Here is a 22,276-nt window from a genome sequence, read left to right on the forward strand (position 1 = left end):
CGGCTGATGATGTGCTGCATTCAGCTGCCTTTCCGTTACTTGTCTTTCCTCTTACGCTGCCCAGTAGTTAAATGCAAGTAAATTAAAATGGTGTCTGCTTTCATCGAAAATGTGGTCTTCTAAAGACAAATATGAAATGTGAAACCTCTGTTGTTGACTGTGGGTGGTGTCTCGTTTTCCTATAAGTCTGCTTTTTAACTAATGAAGACTGTTTTCTTTTTTGTGGTTGTTGTTGTTTTCGTTATTTAATGAATAAGCTAGTCTTACAGCTTGAGAACCAGCTTAAATTATGTTGGTAATTTGTCGTGACCACCTATGGTAGTATATAAATAATGAGAGAATAACAAAATCTTAGGACTAAGCTTATGCTTTGTAAGACAAGCCTTCTTGTCTTGTCTGGAAGTAGAAAAAGGGGGCTGTTCTTCAGTTTTATTTTTTGTGGAATGTGGAAATCTGTATGTTTCACGCTCAAAGACTCATAGCATGAATCTACAAATTTAATTTGATCAGATATGGACTTGACAATACCTATGGAAAGCAGAAACTTACAGGACACATTACAACTGATCAAGTCCTAAGATCAGCATAAGTGACTGGAGAGGGACAGCTGATGCTGTGTGGTTGTTAGAATTTGCGCAGATGAAGAGTATTATTTCCAAATTAACATGTTGCGGAAGAAGAAGAGATAAGAAATGCTATATAAGTTCTTAGATCTGGCTTTTCTCTTGACACGCTGTGAAATCAGATGATTTGGCACTTGTAACTACTGTGGGTAAGAGGCGTTTATAAAAAATAAAATAAAATGTATATGTGGCAGTGGTGGGGGAGGCGTCTGTTCTGAAAACATCTGAGATGCTGGAAAGTGTGTCCCCAGTGGGAAAGAGAAATTGCAGAGCTGGCACCGAGGCTCGCTACTTATGCATATGTGGCCATATTTAGAAAGGGATCAAGCCTAGGAACTGAATTATTAGAGAAGTGAGTGGCTGGAGGGATTGAATATAAAGGAAATTATTTGTACCTTGTTTGTTCGTTTGAATTTGGCCAGACAATGCTGTGGGTGGGTTGCTAACTCCAGACTAGCTGCCTGCGCAAAGTGAATTTCGAGATGGGTTTCAGGAGGTAAATGCTTGGTTCAGAGCTCCACAGCTGCTGTTCCGTGGGTTTGTATGTGGCTGCCATGTGCCTGCAGGTAGAAGATGAACAGGAATGAATGAAAACAGCCCTCTGGGCTTGTAAGCCTGGTCTGGAAAGACCTGACCCAGCACTTGGTGGAGCAAGGTGCAGGAAGCTTGTAGTGTACATAGCACTGTGGGAAGCTTCTGGTTTCTAGAACATCTTGCAAACATTCATGTGTATGTGTAAAGCAAACAACAGCCAATTAAAAAAACAACCACCGCATTTCAAAGAAGTTATATATATAAAAAATAAAGCTGTCTTACTGGCAAATACGTGTCAGTATAGAAATATAGTTCAGTACAATTATTTGCACCTCTGTGGCAGTTTTTAGTTTACAATGGTTTTGTTGCAACACAACAGATTATCTAATAAATAAATTGGGGGAAGGGGGATTAAAACAATTCTTCTAAGGAGACAGCCAGAAGGAATGCCTCAAAGTTTTTAGGAGCAGTTAAACTCCCTCCCCACCTTTTTTTCATTTTAAGAAGTGATTCTTTCTGTTACACTCATCAAGACTCATTTTGAAAGACTTACTTTTCTTGTTTTGGCAAAATAGTTGATCAGCGCAACTGGCAGGGAGCTGATGCGGAGCAACAAAGAATTTCTGTCTAGCTTAAAAACTGTGTTCGAGGCCATCTTGGAGCACTTTGTGAACTGGAGTAGAAACCCTCTATGTAAGAAAGGCCATTCAAGTAAAGTTGCACGTTCTTCTCCCCAGAATTAGCATACCAGAATACTTTATTGCAGTGTTTAGAACACTTTGTACAAGAAATAACAGTAAGTTGAAGATTTCTAACTGAGGATCTGTAGTGATGCCAACTGACTTTTTTTTTTAATGAAAGCTTTGTATACATAACAGGCTGAGTCATCACTGGAGAGTTCTGAAAGTGTTTGGCATCCTGAAGAATCCTTTTGTTTGTCTGTGCTGCACAAAAAACGTATTTTTGTCATGAAACTCTGCCTTAAGAAGTATTGCAATAACTGGAAGCTTTAGAGGGCGGTTTTCTAATGTGGCTTAAATCTTGACGTTCTGTTATTGTTTTAAAAATATCGAAGTATTCTTAGATCGTCTTGAATAATAGGATGAAAATTTCTAAGTAGTTTGTTGGCTGTAAATTTTTTTAAGATGTGGCTTGAGCTGTACTTGTTTTATAAATCTCTTTTAAAAGTGGGTAGTAGGAGCTTGATTGTTTTGGTTAACTTCAGTGCAAGTATTAAAAATCTGGTAGTAGGAGAACTGGAACTCATTTTGCTTTATTCAGACAGGGTCTCTGTTGTAAACCTGTAGCAGCCACGATTCTGAGTCTCAGTTTAAGTACGTTTTCTTTTGACACAGTTGTCATGTAGCAGAACCAGGTGGCCTGGGTAGTTTCTACTGTCTCTGTTAAGAAACTGATGTCTCACACAGTTGAGTTTTTTCCTTCTGTGTGTTAAGAACATCAGCAGTTGCCATCCTCACTCAGCGCAACTACTTGATAAAAAGAACCAGAACCTTTCGTAGTGTTTAAGGTGATCGTAAGTAACTTATCAGATTACCGTTTGTATTTTGCCCATGATTTTTTCTAATGATGTAAAACCCAGTTTGTATAGTGTTCAAGTGTGTGAAAGGCAGCAGAGAATGAATTTTGCAGCAGAAATAGGGTAGAATTTTTTTTTTCCCAAGATTTTTAGGAATGCATGACATTTTTCAGGTTTTTTTTCCCCTGATTCGTTCTTCAGCAGTATATCTTCTGAGAGGTGTTGTAATTAATTTAAAAAATCAAAATCATTGATGGATTCTTTCATGCCTTGGTAGTAATGATGATATAAATTTATTTATTAGGTATTAAATTTAACAGTTAATTTTTGTGGTTTCTTTTGAATGAACCTGAACATGAAATTTTTGGCCAAGGAAACTTGAAAAAAAGAATAGAATTCTTCAGAAGAAGAATCTGTAGATATTCATCCAGAAAAAAAAAAAGCTTTAATAATTTAGAATTCCGTAGGCTTTTGATACAAATTTTCTGAATGATACTGGTAGCCGAAAGCACAGAAGACTTTCAGACAGTCCTTGAAGTACTTAGGTTTGTTATTCTGCATGGCACACGCAAGTGCAGTCGTTCTTGGACTCAATTGGTTTCATTTTACTGTGCACATCCAAATCAAATGAAAAACTCGTTTAAATGCTTAGCCTTGGAAGTGAAACAACAAGAATCTTATTTAGCTAACAAAGTTCGTATTTGGCGATAGTTGTTATTTAAGCTTAGAGTTAGGCATTGCTAAGCAGTGCTTTTTAACTGTAACACACTTCTTCTGTGTTGTTTTTCCTTTAAGGTGAAGTTCTTATGCTTTGTGTTACCAACTTAGGGATATTCCACAATAAATTAAACATTGGATTGTGCTAATGAGGGGTGTGTCTAGTGAGACTGAAGCCCTGGTTTGTTTTTATTTTCCAGAAGAAGCTAAATGGCAACTTTTTATTTTGTTTTTGGAAGAGACAAACCCTCAACATATCTGCAAACTGGGCCGTAGATTTGGATATAAGAAAACAAGGTGCTGGGGTGTGTCTGTATCTAGAGAAGGTGAAATTTTTGGTGCTGTTATTAATTTTATGTTTGCCTGGCATCCTCTGAGAGCTCTTACTGGGGTGGGCTCTACTTCAAAATGCTGTACTTCCTCCAGCAAAACATTTTCAGCTGTTCAGATGAAGAAAGTTTCCCTTTGGGACATTGAACCAACCACGATACTTTTACTGTAGGATCTACATGCAAAGAAAACCAGTATTTGTTCCTCTGTCAGATGACTTTATGTGCTTGTAGACCAGAACATTGGCACCTGAAATTTCTGGGTCTCTTACATTTTCTCTGAAGTGTTGAGAATTAAGGTATCTAAGAATACCCATTTTCCAGTATGCTGAGTGCTGCAGAGCCTGGATGCTGTTGTAGCTTTCTTAAGCTTTCTTAAAAAAGGTATTTCTGGTGTATTCCATCACTGAAACAGAACGAAGATAGATGGAGAAGAAAGGATGGTGATGGTTATTGAAGGTTTCCCACCTTGTTGCTTCTCGTGAACTGTTCCTTGGTAATTTACCTACTCATGTTCTTGAAGTAGTGGAAACTTTCTAGTTAGCTCTTTATTTGCAGGGCATTTAAGGCCACGATTCCAGATCTGTTCTGCTGACAGCAGTGGCTTAGGCAGTCGCATTTTATTGCAGCTGCTGAGCCTGTTCCTCTGCCAGTGCAGCTGCTCGCATGCCTACGTGGAGAACCTGGCTGTGAACCCGTTTGTGAGAGCATAACCTCAGTTTGTAAAGGGTACATGTGTTACTTCAGGTGAATATTTGACCACTGTCCCGGTTGTGTTTGTTTTGCTTTGACCCATGCTAGCTTTTCGTATAAACCTATTTTCAGTGTGTAGCCTCTCGTATTAAAATCGTGGCATTCAGAGAAGTGTTGCTTTGAAAAAGAAGAGATCTCATCAATGGCAGTTGAATTAAATATAAATTTTTGGGGGGAGTAAATTTTTTTCTTTTTTTCTTTTTACTTATCTTTACCTTTTCTCGCTTTGGGTCAATATTCCCTTTCACTTTGTATAGTCCAGTTCTAAATTGGTAAACTTGAGCTTTTATAGTATTTTTCTAGTTTACAGAATTCTTGCTAAGATCTTAGATCTTGTACAGTTTTTAACCTTTGTAAGTAAGGTTTAAAATGGTCCAGATATGCAGAAAAGATGACAAGATTTGGTTATAATATTAACATCTTTACCATATGGGTAACATAGTCGACAATCAGCTATCTCCTGTTGTGCCTACTACATCTGTTTCACTTGCCAGTAAACTAAACCTTCCACAAGTGAAGGCATCCTTGTCTAGGCTACACACTCACCTAATTTAAATTTTGAAGTGAATACTGTTATTCAAAATTACCTTAGTACTTTTTAAAAGCTGAAATCCAGGAACCCAGCTTTGTGTTACCTTTGAGAATTTTGTGCGAAAAATTAGATTGCTCAAGATAATAGGAAAAAAATAGATTAAGAAAAATAGATTGCTCATGATAACGACTGACTAAAGAATTTGTGTTGTGATGTGTTAGCGCTGAGCTTCTGAAGATGATAAAATAAGTGTTTGTCATATATTTGACTTATGGCACCTGCAGCACAGTTTACAAAATGATAGGTACAGGTTCTCTGTAAATGTTTTGTGGAAATTCGACTTGAAAAATCAATACAAATTGAACTGCAATTCCAGTGCATTTGAAATCGCCTGTATCCAAGAAACAAGGAGCAAAAGCCATCTAAACCATTGGAGCTGGGTAGAAACAGTTAACGGCAGACTGTAGGGATTAGCGTTGGGTTCAGCCTTGCTGCTGTTAATGAGCTGGAAGAAGGCGGAAGCAGTAAGCTAATGGTATTGACAGGCAGCATGGAGGTAAATGGGCTTGTCAACACAAGGAGAGAGAAAATGGAGAGGAACATAGGTTAGGAGTATGTAAAATGTAGAAAAAGGAGAAGGAGGCTCCCTCCAGCCTCCTCTAACATAAACGACTATCGAGTCAGTCAGGGCTGATGGGCTTTCCAGACACTGCACTGAGAACCTTGCAATAAAAAACACTGAAAGGGGGCAGCAGGTAAATGAATGTTTTTTACAGATCGTATTTTAATTACCTCGGATATATTGTGAAGACGAGTGCATTACCGTTTGTGATACGGCTAGACATTGTGTCGATACGCCCAGGCAGGCCCGCAGGATAGTGCAGCTGTGAGACAACAGCTAGTGCTCACACCTGAGTTTAAATAAAATGTGTCATGTGGGGGGAAAGAAGTGTCGTTGATGAAATGTAGTAGTTAGGACCTGAGCATATTTAAAACTAGTGACTTTCTATTTTTATATTAAAAATACTAAACCTATTTCATCTTGTAGATGGTGGTGTAATGGTAACTGCCTTTTAGGCAGAGATTTTCTGTATTCTAGGAACTTTGAAAACAAAGTTGTACTCGAAGAGAGAACATTTTTGTAAAATACCGTGTCCTAGAAATAATCTCTGCAGTCCAGAATGGATGAAAACATGTAACGGTTACTATAATTTTAAATAAATAAATAAAGCTATCCACTGTTGAACTGTCCCAAATGTAACCTCAGCTGCTTTGCAGACGCAGACATTGAGACTAGACTAGCAGCATTTACCAGCTGTGTGTAAGAGCTATGCTGCACGTAAAGGGATTTCACATTTTATTATGTGGGAGGGATGATGTCAGTTTGGTTGATTATGCCCCTTTCAAGCTGCTGTGATAATTACCTGCTTGTTACCAGAAGTGTCGAACCCATTTTCAGTTCTTGTTTGCTTTTGCTGTCATGCCCTAATTGCTACATAATTTTGTCCCTGCCAATTACTACCTTGGAGTTGAATTTTACAGTGAAAAAGTTGTAAGAAGCAATAAAGTAATTGTTTTTTAGATCTCCTAATTTCAATAGAATATTTTATTATGCTGCAAAGTGTATTGAAATACATGCTGCTCACTTCTGTGCGATGGTGAAATCCCGTGGTTCCCACTGAAACCAAGAGGATGTGGAAGGCGTGACTTGGGGAGAGCAAGCCCCTTGTGGCCAACATGGCTGTAGTATGTGCCTTGGTGGTTAAGTATGCAAAAATGAGGAGGTGTGGAGAAATGATGACTTCTAACTTTTTATTTTGGAAATAAATATATTTACTACATTCTTTAGAGGCAGAAACTCTTAGGTTTGGTGGTTTCTTTCTTACTCCTTCCCTTTGTTTTCATCTTTTATCCACTGTGAGTTTTAAAAGTTACCTTTGATGTAGATCTTCAGTCATCTGATGTGATCCTTTATGCACTGCTTTCTTTAAATACATAATGTAAATGGATTTCTTTAAAGGTGCTGGGCCTAACAGTGTTTCATATTCTGATTAAAACTATTTGTTTGAATTATTCAGTGGAACAAAGCCTAGTAGTAATTGGGTTAAGAGCTGGCTGACCAAGCACTTTGTTGTCTTTGGGAACTGTCGTTGCCTTGCTTTGGGTTTTTTGGGTGGTCCTCCAACAATAAAGTCTGGTATTAGTCAATATTAATAACAATTACTGCTGCTGAAATCTGTGTATGGAATGACATGGACGAGCACAGGGAAGAGGGAAAAGTGGAATTTGGATTAAGCACAATTAAACAAAATACTTTTTGGAAAAAGGAAGTGGGATGGTGTCACCGTGTAGAGATGATGGGGCTGAAGTCTAGAAAGGAACATTTCTGGTGGGGGTTTACAGTGTGGGATGTTTGCGGCTGTGTCCTGAAGCTCTGTTTGTCGCAGGGATTATGAGATTGGCTGCTGCAATTTTAATGTGATTCAGATACCCACAGATGAAAAACCAGAATGTTGGCCAAAAAAATCATGAAGTGGACCAAAGATTGTAGAGAGCTTGGAGGAAGTTCTTTTGGTGAGAAAGGTAAAGGTGCTCAGTCTGTTAGGTTATGGGAGGGTAGGGAATCTAAACCCTAGTTTAATCAAGTAGTAGCTTGATTACAGTGGGTACTATCTCCAGCAGAGAAAACACTGAGTTCTTTAGGATTCCCTGATGTAACAGGAACAGCACAGCAAGAGCCAGTGGTTCAAAACTGAAAGCAGGGAAGGTCCTATAGAAAATGAGCATGAATTCATAAGGAGAAACAGATGACAAGGGGTATGGCAGAGTGAGGGTCTTTCTGAAAGATGGCAGGTACAGTTATCGACGGGTATTTCTGGATGTTAGACTCACGTGGATAATGCTCCTGGCGTTCCACCCAGCGAGTCTGTGAGCAGTCGGACTTCTGTTTCAGTAGCACTTTCTTTAGCAGCTTTTTCGTGGAGGATGTAGCAAACGTTGAACGTCTTTGTAGTTGAAGATTCTTTTCAAATGTGGTTGTTAATACATCTGTTGCAAAATACAAATGATTTCTCAGATTCTGAGGACCTAGTATACTTCAATTGTAATTCTTCAGTCATCATTAAGACTTTCTGGTACTTTAATGAGAAATTTCAGTGTGCAAAAATGCAGCCAAAAAATTACAGTAATACTGTAACAAAAATAAATTATTTTACTACTGAAATTTATGTGTGGCCAAACCGTGAACTAGCTCCTGTTCTGTCCTGTCATCGTACCAAGGCAGTACTGGGGTAAATCTGAGTAGCCCTAGGGCCACTGTAAGTTACACCCAGTCATATGTGCTTCCCTGGATGTAGTGTCTTCACAAGTGATTGCAAGTATAACTGTTTTAGAGTTGCTCTGACACCTTTTGCTACCTGGAATTACTTCTGAAAGGTTTGATTAAGGGAATTTTTGACGCTGTGTGGTCTGGTGAGTAGAACTGAGTTTTCATGCTGTAAATGTTAATTAGAAGCATATGTGTATACGTAAAAAGCAAGCTGAAACAAAAGTATAAATATCTAAGAAGCTGTCATTCCAGAAGGTCTGTGCTCAGAAAAGATAAGGTAAATATACAAATAGTCCCATTATAAATCAGCTTCAGTATCGTTTCTGGTTATCTTCATTACTTGTTTTTCTGGTGGCTTCTGAAAAAAGTTACAAAGCGAGTGATTCAGATGGCAATTTCCAAATCCTTGTAGTCCTCATTGCTTACACTGTCACCAAAAAAAGCTTCAGTTGCTTTGTTCCCCCTCCTCCTCCTCTAGCAACTCTGGCCTGTAGCTGTTCTTCTCCCTTGCTGCATCCAGCACAAACGTTCATTAACCCCCAGAGAATGCAATAAACTGATCGGGATGAAAATTAGCTGTTGTTGCTAGGTGTAAATTCAATCTGTGTTAATTCTTAAACTTTGTTTTAACGTTATTGTCACATCTTCGGGTTAGCATGTTTGAATCTTTAATGTTTTGGCATTTTTCTCCATACTGAACATCAATTTTGAGAATTAATTTCCCATTACCTTTAAACAAGCAAGGAAATACGGTTTTAACTGAGGATGTCTGTGAAACTGGAGAGACGTTGCAGAACCCGAGGACCTTTTGCAACGTGCAGTGCACTACATGGAATAAGGTTACTGCTTGTGTGTCCTTGGATGGTGGCCTCAAAGGAACTTGACCTGGAGGTATCAGTTGGTCCTCTTGGATGACTTCCATTGTAGTAGTTGCTGTAACAAGGTTTGCTGGATACGTGCCCCTATCGTGTGACACAGATGCAATTTTGTTTATGACTCTGACCTGTATCATATGACGTAGGCTGAGCAGTAGATCATTCTTTTGGTAGCAATTCTGTCACAGCCTGATCTCATCTGATGCTGGGGGGGTTGTGAAAATATCAGCAGGTAGTAGAACTCCTCTAGCATCAAGTGCTGGAAACCCATGTATTTTAATAACGTGTCCTTAAAGAAAAATGTGCAAAAAGGTAAATTAAAGAAATGAAGGAATAACAGCACTAAAAACCACTGGGAATTTATATATTTATTGTTAACACACAGAAGACTGACGGAGAAAAAACAGACAGCAACTTTGTCTGGTTTGTAGTGGTCTCAAATAAAAAAGAGGTGAAATTCTGAGAACGCTGGTGTAAGCAATGGTCCCACAGAAAGATGATAATTTAACAGTCCGTTGAACAGGAGATAAGTTCTCTTTTCTATGTATCTGGGGCTATTTGTAACGTAGCTGTAATTGTCAGAAGGCAAATCTGTGACTCTGGGTTAGAAGAATCCTCTTCCGGGATGGAAAAGTAGTGTTGGACAGTTTCATTAGCAGAATGCAGCATTTCTGCCTCATCCCTGCCCCTAGAGATTAATATATCTGTTTATACAGAAGCTTTAAAACGTGTTTTAAGACTCGTATTAGTTGTGACTGCACTTCAGAGTGTTGCTCATTATGCTACTTGTATTGTTTATATTTCATAATAACATTTCCAGAGTTTTATTTACTCTTGTATAAAAATAGTTTCCATGATCTGGCTTTTAGGTTTTACTTGTAGTTTGAAAACAATTTTGTTAAAAGAAAAACAATTCATGTGAATTATAAATTTACACTGACACCCATCTGATTATGTTGCTCATTTTTTTTAATAGGTCTCTTTTTATTGTTCTGAGGTTTTCCAAGCCTTATGAATAAGTTCTAATGGATTTTTAATTAGCAGGTCTTGTATTTTTCCCTTTGGCTTTCCTAGGTTTAGCAGTTTTACTGAAAAAAAAAAAAACATAATACTTGTTGACATTATCTGAAATAAAATTGCATTTCTTTATAAGGAGCACTAAGGGTGCTAACAGATGGAAAAGATATGTGGTGATATGACATGCATTTCTGTTGTGTTTTTTTTCCTGTCTAAATCCATTTTAGATGGGTAATGACAAACTGTAGTTAATGTGCAGGAACTGCTTTTCCTAGATGCCATTAATTAATTTGGGTATTATTAAGAAGACTCTACCTCAAGTGTTCCAGGTCAGCATCTTGCAGGTTTTTATATCACTTGGGTACTGCCGTTCCTTTCGTGTCCTGATCCTTGTAGTTTGAACTTGGTTGCTTATTGGGAGAAGCAGTGAGGAAATACACTGATATTGTCACCTGTTCATCACCTTTGGTAAGGTTCAGGTGAAACTGGAGGACGAAAGTCTTTCTCAGGGAGTCTTGTAACACACCCCCCACCGAGGGACAGACAGGTGGTTTTTCTGTGATGTTGGTGAGATCAGAAATATTTCAAAAGCATAGGAATGGAGTTGTTTTCCATGCAATCTTCAGGAAGACTTGTGTTTGCTATTTGGTAAAGATACGAGTAAAATTGATTTGAGACAAAAGATACTGAGCTTTATCCACTGAGAAAGCATGAGATGTCCAGGGTTGACTGATGCATTTTGACAGATGTAAGATGTGGAAACCTCTCAAGAAGATGTATGAGTGGGAAGTAGTTTCTCTTAAATTGGTATAAGAGGTAATATTTGCATTTTGATTGGTTTTTTCATTATCCCAACTGAACTAACAATGAGTAAAAGCAGTGATAGAGTTTTTTATGTTCATTATATGCAGACTGTAGTAGCTGGGTACAAACCCAGTTTTTTGAGTACAAACTTCAGTACTAGATCATTTGGTGTAGAAATCATACCTGCACTGTGCATGGCTGGATATTAAGACAAAGCAGCACAGTCTGCACCTGCGCTTGCTATATCCAGGGGGAATATTTAACGTAAGCTGACAAATGCTTTTCAAAAGAATCTTCACAATCTTACTATGGCAGACTGCAAAGTTTCAGAGGAAATCTTTGAAAATGACTTTTAATTAATGGTGCTAAAATTATAAAAATCTGTTCACAGAGACCAAAACTTCCACCAAGTTCCAAGTACTTGGCAGCTGTTTCTCATGCATGATGACTCAGATCTGCTGAATTTTACGTATGGGATCTTGAAATCACCAGACACAAGAATTACAGTTCTTACCGTTGTATTGTCACCTTTATTCAGAAGAGAGTAGCAGGCAAACCCTGCAATATATGCAAGAGCAAGTAGCTGGATAATTCTTAATTCTTCAAAATACACAAGCTTGGTACTGTTGAGGGTAAGAGTTCTGGGCATCATGGCAGTCTCAAGATTGGAGGAGTTAAAACTTGCCGTGGCCGTCGTCATGGAGAAACAAATCTTGAATTTGGATGTAAGTGGATGCTAACGCTGCTCGACAAGAAAAAACAGTGTTTGATGCGGTAGTGTATTTTGATACAACTTTGGTTACTTGAAGGAAGGAGAACTCTGGACAAGTGCATTGTGTGGTGGTGCAGGTGCACACATGAAACTCTTGCAAAGGTTAGAAGATTTGTGGTTTTGATAATGCCAGTTGTCTCTCAGCTGTTAACGTTGCCATTTAATTCTCCTTGCCTGTAAAAATAGAACATGTGAAAACATTCAGTGGTCTTGATAAGCATTGCTTGGCAAATTCATCGAAGAGCCTCACGCTAACTGTTGTCTCTAGGTATCATAAGAAGGTAGCCATTACCAAGTCTGGAGCCAGGTAGATGCACAGAACTAGCTGGGGTTGCAAACACGCAGATGGCTCTACTTGTAGCTGCTGGTGCTCCCAAAGATTTGTCTAATTTGGTTCCAGAAAGGATTTTTAAAAATATTCCAAGTGCTGAAATTCTGGTGTGGTGTTTTGCATCATTTCAGTAGTGAATGTGGCTGAGTGCATCAGTAACGAATGTGCGAAGGATGCAGTTTGTGCAAAACTGCAAATTTGTAATGCCTCAGAAGGTTGTAATTGCATTAGAAATTTTTCTGTAATTATTTCCAAAATGTGTAAAATGGTTGAGGTCTGCTTAATATGCTTTGTGTTACAGACCTAGAAATATAAAGTGCAAGTCAGACGATGGGGAGTTGTGGGGAGACAGTGGGGAGGTTGTTCTTGCGAAATAAGAACCTGTAGCAATTTTTGATGCTGTATATTGCTGAGTTAACGTGACAGGTATTTAACTAAGAGTGGTTTCCACTTTACAGAATTTATGGATGTCTAAATAGTCAGTTTGAAGAAAGATGAAAGATCTGAAAGCCTTTTGAATGATTTGTCTTTTGCTCGAACTGTCTCTGAATCTGAACAGTCCGTACATGTAGATCAGGCAGCAGGGCTTCACACTTTTAATATCGCACTTGGAATTCCTCACGTAACGTATCACAAAAAGGTGTGCAGAGGTGCATTACAGTGTAGCAGTCCTAGCCTCAATATTTCAGTCCGTAAACTGGCTGTAGCAAAAGCTGTGACTCCATGGGTATTTTACGGGCTCATGTGAAAAGTTTTATTATTTTTGTGCCTGCAACCATTGGTGATACTGAATCCGCCTAGTTTGGTTCTTGGCTGCTGGGACCCTCTCTCTCAACATCATCACTGAGGATGTTCCCAAATGGGTAACAAGTTGCGAAGGCTGTTTCATGGTCTTGTTACTAAGGCTCTGCTTCAGCTGGGATAGTCTTCATCTGCTTTATCTTTTAAAAGAGCAATTCCAGACTCAAACTGAACATCTACAGATAACTTCAGGGAAGAGCAGAGAAAATACTAAAGACAGTCACTTTGACCAGACCAGCCTCATCACGCAGCAGCACGTAGCTTCAGGCTCTTGGATCTGGTGGCCTTCTGCAAAACTGAATTGAGATGAAGATTTTCCAACAGTGAGATGACATTGCTGCTGCAGTAATTATGCCTCTGATTCGGGTAGACAGTTCTGATGAGTGCCTGCTGGCAGGACATCCTATTTGCCTTTCTCAGTCTCCCACGGAAAGTAACTTTGCTCCAGTATTGGCCTGAGAACCCACATAGTGCAGCAGACTATGCAAGAGCAGTTGAAGTTGAAAATACAGATAAACCAAACTTCACGTTTATTTAAAAGGACTAATTTGTTTGGCCTTTAAATTGTTGTTAGAACTGTGCAATGCAAATCGTTTTGACATGCGATATTTTACTCCAAGCCATTTCTCGGGACGGCCTTTTTTCTTCAAGAGCTCTGCATTCATCATCTGGCTTCCCTTGTGTTAGCTTACTTTTTGTCAACAGTGACTGTGCTCTAGAACAAAAGCAAAGATGCATCTGTGACATTCAGTACAAATAATCTTTAAAAGATTCCTATCTGCATTTCTTTGGGTAGTGCAGGAGATCTGACAAATCTCCCTTTCACAGGGGAGTTCTGGAAGGGTTTAGATAAGAATCACCGAGCGAGCGGAGGCCAGATTCATTTAATGATTTTTCTCAGAGATCCTGATCTCAAAGGCTGTATTTTTTTATTTCAGGTGTTTAGTTCTCTCAGTGATAACTGTATAAAATATAGATGTGAAAAAAGCTTCAGCTCTAAACATGTTATAGCCTGGGTGAATGAAAAATGCTGAGTGAAGGAATAGTGTCTTTCAGATCATTACTGATTAAAGGAGATGCAAGATGGGAAGTTGCAGTGTTTCGGTTTTAAATGTAAGCTGGGTCACTTCTCTTTAATGTAGTTACTTATTAAAAGATTATTAATGCTTTATAAATAAGAAGTATTAAGACACACACTATTCTTTGATTGTACCAGGAGACTATTAGGCAATATCGAGTGTATTTTTGAGATCTTTTAGTAATGAAACTGAAGGTTGGAGAAGTTCTATAATGAGATTGTAGTAAGTCTGGTTCTGTAGTTGTTAAACAAAACTGGTTTCCTACAGTCTTTCACTTCTCTCTGTTACTAAATGTCAGCTTTTTTTTTCACCTTTGCATCACTCGTGATGTTTCTGTTGCATATCTTTTCCATATATCAGGGTCCTTCTGTCTTTAGTATACACGTATCTAATATAAGAAGCAAATAGGAAGGAAGTACTTGTTGCGTTCCACAAAAGAGAATATTGTGGAGGACAAGCGCAGAAAATATTTTCACCTCTTAATGGTTGCTCAATTAAAAAAATTCTCTTTGGAATCGGTTTGAAGCTGGAGTCAATGATAGCAAGTTTCCTGTTTTAGGCATGTTAGTGTTTAGAGCTGTTGAAATCAGTTCTAGCTAGCTGGCTGCTGCCCTGCTTCCTTCGTAAGAGTCTTATCCTTCACTTTATCCAAACCTGGCTGTAGAATTTTCTCAACTCTTAGAAGTAATAAAGACTGCATTGAAAAGTAGCATTCAGAGAGGGATCCCCCCACCCCCTTTTCTTGTAGATACCTCCACGAATTGATTCTGTCTTGCTTGCTGTGGATCCCCTTGCGTGGGGCCACTAGCTGGACCTTAGATATTCCAGCTTATGCTTAAGCACAGTTAAACTTTTACAGCTGTACTTATGGTTTAGAAATAGCAGGAGCATGTGCTTTTGCACACCTGTTAAAAAGATTTGTGAAAAAACAGTTTTCACTTGGGCAACTGTCGTGTGAACATTAATTCGTTACTAGCCGTACTGATGGCAGCAGTAATTGAACCTTTTTATAATCATTCCTGTACCATCTTCCAGGGTAAGGCTGTGGACAGATGTTCATTTAACAAGACATCTGTGCTGGTTTAGGATGTTACTGTATCCCAGATGTTACACTACATTTTAAGGTTATTATTGGCCCTGTTTTATATATTTAGTACCATCGTTTTGCTCAGCAGTTTGCAAAGTGTAGGAAGGAAGGTAATTTCTCCCCTGAATGATCTAGAGGTTTCAGCATTTGAGAAAGAAGGGAAGCTCTGGGGTGGTTTCTACACACTCTCATAAGCCTGAAATAAAATGCACTGGATTAGTAAGGTAGTTTCCATGGATGGTCTGAACAAATTGTCACCTGATTTTGTTGATAGCAACTTACGGAGAACTTGCAGCAACTGGTGTGTGAGGATAATTTCTGGGTGATCATAAAGTAGCATCCTGGCAGTAACAGACATCTGAGGATTGCAGCTTGGAGTTACTTCATGTGGTTCCAGGAGATGTTGGCCCATGGCCTTAATCCCTATGGCTTTGTGGAAAGAATAGGTAAGATCCAAGATGTGCCTTTGACCTACATTGTACTTGTCAGCTTAAGGTGCTTTTGCTGTCACGTTTAAAAAACAAGCAAAAAACAACAGAAAACCCCAAACATACAAAGAATGTCATGCATTGAAGAAAAAAGAGAAGTAGCGGTATCTGATTACTTGCAGGTGAATAAGACACTGTTGCATCCCGCGTCTGGGCTGCTCTCTGTGCATTCCTCAGAAGCTCAGGTGCCTGGTGATGTTCCTGTGTCGGTGGAGTTGCCCTCAGCGAGTCACTCCCTCAGCACTGGGGGAAAGCCTGTTGCTTCGCTGAGCCTGGCAAAAGGTCTTTGTAGGCTCTTTCTCTTGTGGGCTAAATTTAATTAGATGCTTACCCAGATTTTTGTTTACTATGGCGTATTTAAAGATGAAGATTAATGAAAGACATTAGCTAAGAAAGCTAAATGATAACAAATTTAGGAGCAGGTCACAAAGGATTTTGATAAATGACTCCATTTTATGCAAATATGAGTAAAATTATTGTAGACAGTAATTACATTCAACTGGAGTTCTGTATACTTATAAAACTGTAGTTTTGTCTTCTGTTGGCTTTGTTTGATGGAACGGTGAACGTGCTTTAACCACTTAAAGAAGTTATATGTCCCTCAGTGGATCTGTTCCTTTAAACATAAATTGAGGTGCTTTTGTTTCTTTTTTCTTTCTAAATTGAACTCCATTGTAGGAGAAAGACATGCAAGAAAGCCAGTTGCAGAAAGCTTGGCAGCAGTTCAGCCCAAGTACCAAGCCCACTGCCTGTTGTACCGACTGATACTTATTGTTGTTTTGTTCTGGAGTCCGTATTGGTCAGGCGCTGCCTGTACATTTTGTTCTTGGTGTGTAAGCTGCAGGGGACGTGGCTTCTCCGTGTTCGGGGCTTCTGCCGGCACGGGCTGGTGCGTTTTCTGCAATGGTGTGTAAAAGCGTGGTGTGGTTACTACTCCTAGTAAGAAAGTTTGTGATTGAGCGTTGAGATACCCTCAGTTCTGCACCGTATAATGTTCAATATGACAATTACGGTTCAGGCTGTGTGTGAGCGAAGGACGATAGTCATGGGCCATTGTTCCGGAATGTTTTAGGGCAGCAGAAGCTGGTCCCACCTCTGTCCTGCCCCAGTAGTCTTCTCGCAACAGAAGGATGTACTTCAGAAGTAAGTCTCAGGAGAACAGAGCTCAGGTTGCTTTTCCACTTTATTTAAGGGGGAGAGGAATAAGGAAATAGAAAAATAAAATTTTATAGGGTTTGTCAGCAGAAAAATCTAGTTTTATGCAAACAAGCTCAAAGCTTTATGTATAAAACTATTAAATAAAATGTATAAACTTAATGCAAGTAACATTAAACAACCCATTCTTATTACAAATGTTGATTGCAACAATTAAGTATGCTATGTGGCCTTCTCAAGTGGCATTTTCTGTGGAAACATGAAATTATAGTTGTCAGTACTGTGCGTATTTCACTGGTTTGTGACTTGAATTATTTTGTTCTCTAAGCCAAACATGAATTTCTAGGCTATAAAATCTCTCCTGTAATTGTCCAATGAATGTAACTAGCAAAAAAGCACTAATGATACAATCCAGTATTTTTTCCACCACTTCTTCAGTTTTATTTAAAACATGCACAGCATTACGAAGGCTTTTTGTGGAATGCTTGGGGGAGGGGAATGGCAAGAAAACACCGGTCGTGGTTATATCTTTTGTTGAAAGAAGCAATTATGTTTAATTAATTGAAACCTCTGATTTCCCTTAGTGTTAAATAGGTCGCTGAAATACGGTAGGGAGTTCAAGGAGTGACTACTGCTCTTGTTTAAACAAAATGTTTAAAAAGGCTTTGTGAGGTACTTCGGTGTTTAATACATGAAATGTAGTTTTAATAGAAAGTTTAAAGACGTATGTAAATTATTAAATAAACATAAACAGTCTTGTATCTTCCACTGTCAGTGACCTTCACCTGCAGGGTTGTGTTGGAGAACTCTGAAATGGGGTACTTGTAAAGAGAGCAGAATTATTATTTGCCTTCGTGATGATTTCAAGGTAATCCTGGTTTAGTACCAACTTGTAACTGCGTTGCAGACAGATAGTTGGTAGAAGAATAATTGGGGTAGGATTTAGAAATAATCCCCGTTCTTAGCTGGTTGTGTTCTGTAAAGCTTTTGAGCGTTCTTGCACCAAGGGAAGTGATTTCACTTACCTGCATTCCCATCCTTCCATTTGGTGCTGCCTGATGTGCTCAAATGTGGTGAAGAAATGCAAGAAATGTAATGCTTAAATGCTCTTGTCTTCTTACCAGCCGCACTGTTTTTCTAAGCGTCAGAAGAGCGTTACGTCTTTCTTCTTGTATCTCTGTTTTGCCGGAGGAGCCTGTACTATTTGATGAGTATGATGTTTCATTTGCCGTCCCTACTCTTTGTTATGGATGGAAATAAACCTGTGTGATGATCTCAGATGGTACTGTGAGGAGCATTAGTGGCCTTCCCACTTCCAAAACGAGTGCCCCCTTCCAGCCAGCTCACCAGTCGCCGTATGGGTGGGTGGGCTGGTGTGGTGGCTGAAGGAAGGAGCGTACGACAGTTTTTTCTGGGTGCTGTGCAGTTTGTTCTAGTTTAAATATTTGTGAAACACGAGTTTTGAGAAGCTACTCCGGAAGCTTGTAAAGTGGCAGAAAGCTGAAGAGGATGCTGGCTTCTGTCTGGTCTAAGGAGGCTATTAATTGTTTTGTGTGTTACATGTACGCTGGCACTGCATAATGATATGCAGCCATGCATGGGGGAAGATAACCTTGTATCCCTCTGGCTCCCACTGCACCCGTGTGTCTCAGCATTGTCCTGAACAAATTTCACAGGGATGCCAAGAGAAGACCTTCTGTCCATCTCTTATTTCTCTCTTCCTGTCAGCTCCTTTGTAGATTCAGTGTTTTTTTTCAGGCTTTAGTTTGAGCCTTGTTTTATTTCTTCTTTTCCTCCTTTGCACAGACAAAACCAGTCCCAAAATGATTTGAAGGGATCTTGTTACATAGGCCAAGACAGTCACTCCTCTTCTAGCAGGAGCCACACGTATGGGCTCGAAAGATGGTTCTGGTTCTGTGCATGTTATTCTCTTTTGATCCATGAGAACCAAGGGCATTGCATTATAGAGTTTACATTGAGGCTGATGTAGCAGATCTTGTTCTGTAGAAGTAGTTTGGATAGATAAGTATTACAAAAGACTACAAAAAAAAAGCTGTTTTGGGATGATTTAATCGCTTAAACCCCGCCCCCGCCCATCCCCCCTGCAACCTTTCCTCCCTCAACACAGAACTAAACCTAAACCTTTCAGAATCCTTCATGAAAAAGGAGCTGGAGTGGTTTTGTTGGGGGGTACAAGCGGGGTGCCTGTGTGCTGACCTGCATGGCATCCCAATTCAAGGCATGTTGGTTGGGTGAATGGTTGCCTGGGAGCTCTGGGATGTTGGAACCGCTGAGATGCCCCAAACTGCACAGAATTTGTGTACTTGGAATCAGAAGCTCCCAGGGTCTCCCAGGCTTTCTGTCAGCATGCCAGGCAGGTTGCCAAGTAGCCTGAAAATTTGGGAGGCAAGGTGCCAAGCTCTTGGCTCACTTTCAAATGGGCTGCTGAACAGCTGGGAATCTGGATGCTTGGGCTTCTCCACAGCCCACCACTTTAGTTGCCGAAGAGCCAGGCAGGGAAAAAAGGCTGGAATTGGTGGCACAAACCTGTCTGCTTTCTGTCAGACCTTGGTTGGAATTGAAACAAATCTGCCAGGTATTTCGGTTTTGATGTGTGGTCCTCACATGATGACTTTTTTAGTGTGATGACATCTAGTCATCTCTCATAACATTTTATTATACGTGTCATAATATTTTTTCACTGAAAATAACACGTATTTCAATTCAGTTGCTTTAGCATCATTATTATTCTATAAAAAATTCTTCCAAGGATGCTCCTGTCCTGGTTTCAGCTGGGGCAGTTAATTTTCCTCCTAGTAGCCGCTGCAGCGCTGTGTTTTGGATTTAGTGTGAGAATAGTGGTGATAACACACCGTTGTTTTAGTTGTTGCTGAACAGTGTTTATATGAAGTCAAGGACTTTCCTGCTTCTCACATCACCCCACCAGGGAGGAGGCTGGGAGGAGACAGCCAGGACAGCTGACCCAAACTGGCCAGTGGGCTCTTCCATACCGTAAGATGTCGTGGCCAGTATATAAATGGGGGAAAGCTGGCTGGGGGCTGCTGCTTGAGAACTGGCTGGGCATTGGTTGATGGGTGGTCACCAGTTGCATTGTGCATCACTTGTTTTTGTATATTCTCATTCTTTTATCAATATTGTTGTTATTATTTTCCCTTCCTTTTCTATCCTATTAAACTCTCTTGATGTCAACCCATGAATTTTACTTCTTCCCCCACCCCACAGTTCTCACCCCCATCCCACTCTGGGGGCAGAGAGAGGTGGGAGCAAGTGTCAGTGTGGTGTTTAGCTGTCTGCTGGGTTAAACGATGACAGATGCTATGGATGGGCTGGAATCTATTTTATAGTGTATGTAACTAGTGGCCAGATTTTGGATTGTGTTCTTTCATATCTATCTATAGCTGCCTCCTATGTGGAGCGAACAGGATGCTTGTACCTTGCGGATATAATGTATTTTTTCAATCAGGAAAAATTTGTTACTGTATTTTTCTTGTAAGAATAATCAGAAAACCCTAAGGGGCCAACTGCTGATTCAAGCCTACATTGTTGAGAACGTTACCTAGAACAGGAAAAAACGGTGTGGGGTGCAACTTCTGATCTGTACAAGACTGAAATCATGGTTCAGCTTAAATTTGACGTAATTTAGTGCTGAAATTTATCCCTCAAAATGAAATTATTTAGATCCCAATTTAAATTTAAAACTTTAAAGTTTTGCAAATGTTTGCAGTTTAAAGGAGTTTTCCCTTCTGTTTGCAGGCCTCGGAGTAGAGGGAAAACTGCAGTGGAGGATGAAGACAGTATGGATGGTTTGGAGGCAGCAGAAACAGAAAACACTGTGGAAGCAGGTAATGAGCATGTAGTGATGATGCTGTCTGGTTATTGCTCCTCTCTTGTAATTGCATTTAATTATGCAGGACTTTTGTAGACAAGAATATTTCTTTTTTTATTTTATAGCATGATATGTGCATTTGGGCACATATAAAAATACCCTGTTTTATTTAAACCTATATTAATTAAAGCTATTTAAAAAGCAGGAGCTTCACATAGTCTGTTGGGAATGTAGTGCAGCATGGTTAGGTAAAGGTTCTCTTGCTGGTTTTGCAAGCAGAAAAGCTTTGAAGTAATAGCTGCTGTTTTTAGAATACCTGCCAAAATACAGTATTACTTACTGCCCTGTACCTTCAGGTTATACCGAAGGTATAACCGGGATAACCAAATGCGAATGCTTCCTGCTGCTGCTTAGGAAGCAAGATAAATCTCTTTTCTTGCTTTTGTAAATATTTGTTATTAAAGTTCCCAAACACTTCCACTACCAGAGGGATCTCATTGTACTGGACCGAATACTGTTGTAACAGTCTGTGATTGCTTGTCTGTCAGGTTAAGAATCTGCAGTGTGTTAGATGAGCTAACACACAAGATAAAGGTCACGGTGAAGAACTGTCATCTCTTTGCCTGGGACGTGGCTGTAGCCATTTGCCAGTTTTTACCCAGGGACTGAGTACGTCTGGAAGGATGGAATGGTCCAGGAAGGACAATGCCATGGCCAGTTGGCAGAAGTTTGTTGGTTTGACAGAAATAAGTCTTAAAAATGCATTGAGACCTAAGGGTTTATAAATATAATTAGTTGGCCCTGTATGTATAGCAAGCCAAGTGGAAGGAGGTACAGAGACACCAGCACTGGTGGTGAGGGTGGCAATTGCATGAAAGTGCTGGCCAGGTTAAGGGAGTTGTCAAATTACCCTCATAGCAGCTAGGTAAAGGAGGTAGAGTTGTGAAGTCCTTAAAGATGAAGACAGGAATCTGTGCTTAGTGCAGATTTATAGGGAGAACAAGCAGAGGACCTCAAAAGAGCCATTTTGGAGCCGCCTCTTACTTAGACCATACAGGAACGTGGTTGCAGTAGTCAAAGCTGTACAAGAGGAGGCTGAAATTACCGAGTGGGTGGAGGATGAGCTTTGACTGTACATGCTGGTCTCTTGCTTCTTGTTTGCTAGCAGGTGAATGGAGGTGGAGGCTTTGTACTCCAGCCTGTAGGCTTTGGGGAGCATCATGGGTGTTTAGTCACAACTTGTGTGGAGTTTGTTAATGGTTTGTGGAAGGAGATAAAAGCTTTATACAAGAATGCTGCATTGTTTTATTCTGTCAGTTGTTTTTCTGCTGCTGGTAAGAAGCTGCTGGTGATGGTGAATTCGGATGGTCTTTTTTCCAGCTTCTCCAAGTAGGTAATTACCACTTATTAAAGTTGAAAGTGAAAAAGAGGTAGCAGGTATCGTCTGCAGAAAGAGAGTAGGGGAAAGGAAGGGTAGTTCTAATTGTGGCCTATATTCCACTTATTACTCTTCCTGTCACATGTGCTAGAAACAGCATTATGAAGATCAGCATAGGGGACAGAAAGTGTGATTATAAGTGGTAAGTTTTATAAATTTTGAATATGTTTCTTTAAAAAAAAACCCCAAAGTAATTCAAGCTTATCAACTGCTGCCACACTACTGTGTA

General features: G+C 39.7%; 1 protein-coding gene across 1 annotated transcript in view; it reads left to right on the forward strand.

Annotated features, from left to right (window-relative positions):
- Positions 1-11,699: 11,699 nt before the first annotated feature.
- LOC104497714 (histone-lysine N-methyltransferase 2C-like) overlaps positions 11,700-22,276 on the forward strand; it is a 95,586-nt gene continuing 85,009 nt past the window's right edge. The window contains exons 1-2 of the mRNA XM_010140996.1: positions 11,700-11,774; positions 20,508-20,625. Coding sequence (XP_010139298.1) covers positions 11,700-11,774; positions 20,508-20,625 — 193 coding nt within the window. The remainder of the gene's footprint in view (positions 11,775-20,507; positions 20,626-22,276) is intronic.

The sequence above is a fragment of the Buceros rhinoceros genome, unplaced genomic scaffold (genome assembly GCF_000710305.1).
Source record: "Buceros rhinoceros silvestris isolate BGI_N320 unplaced genomic scaffold, ASM71030v1 scaffold7398, whole genome shotgun sequence".
Lineage (NCBI taxonomy): Eukaryota > Metazoa > Chordata > Aves > Bucerotiformes > Bucerotidae > Buceros > Buceros rhinoceros.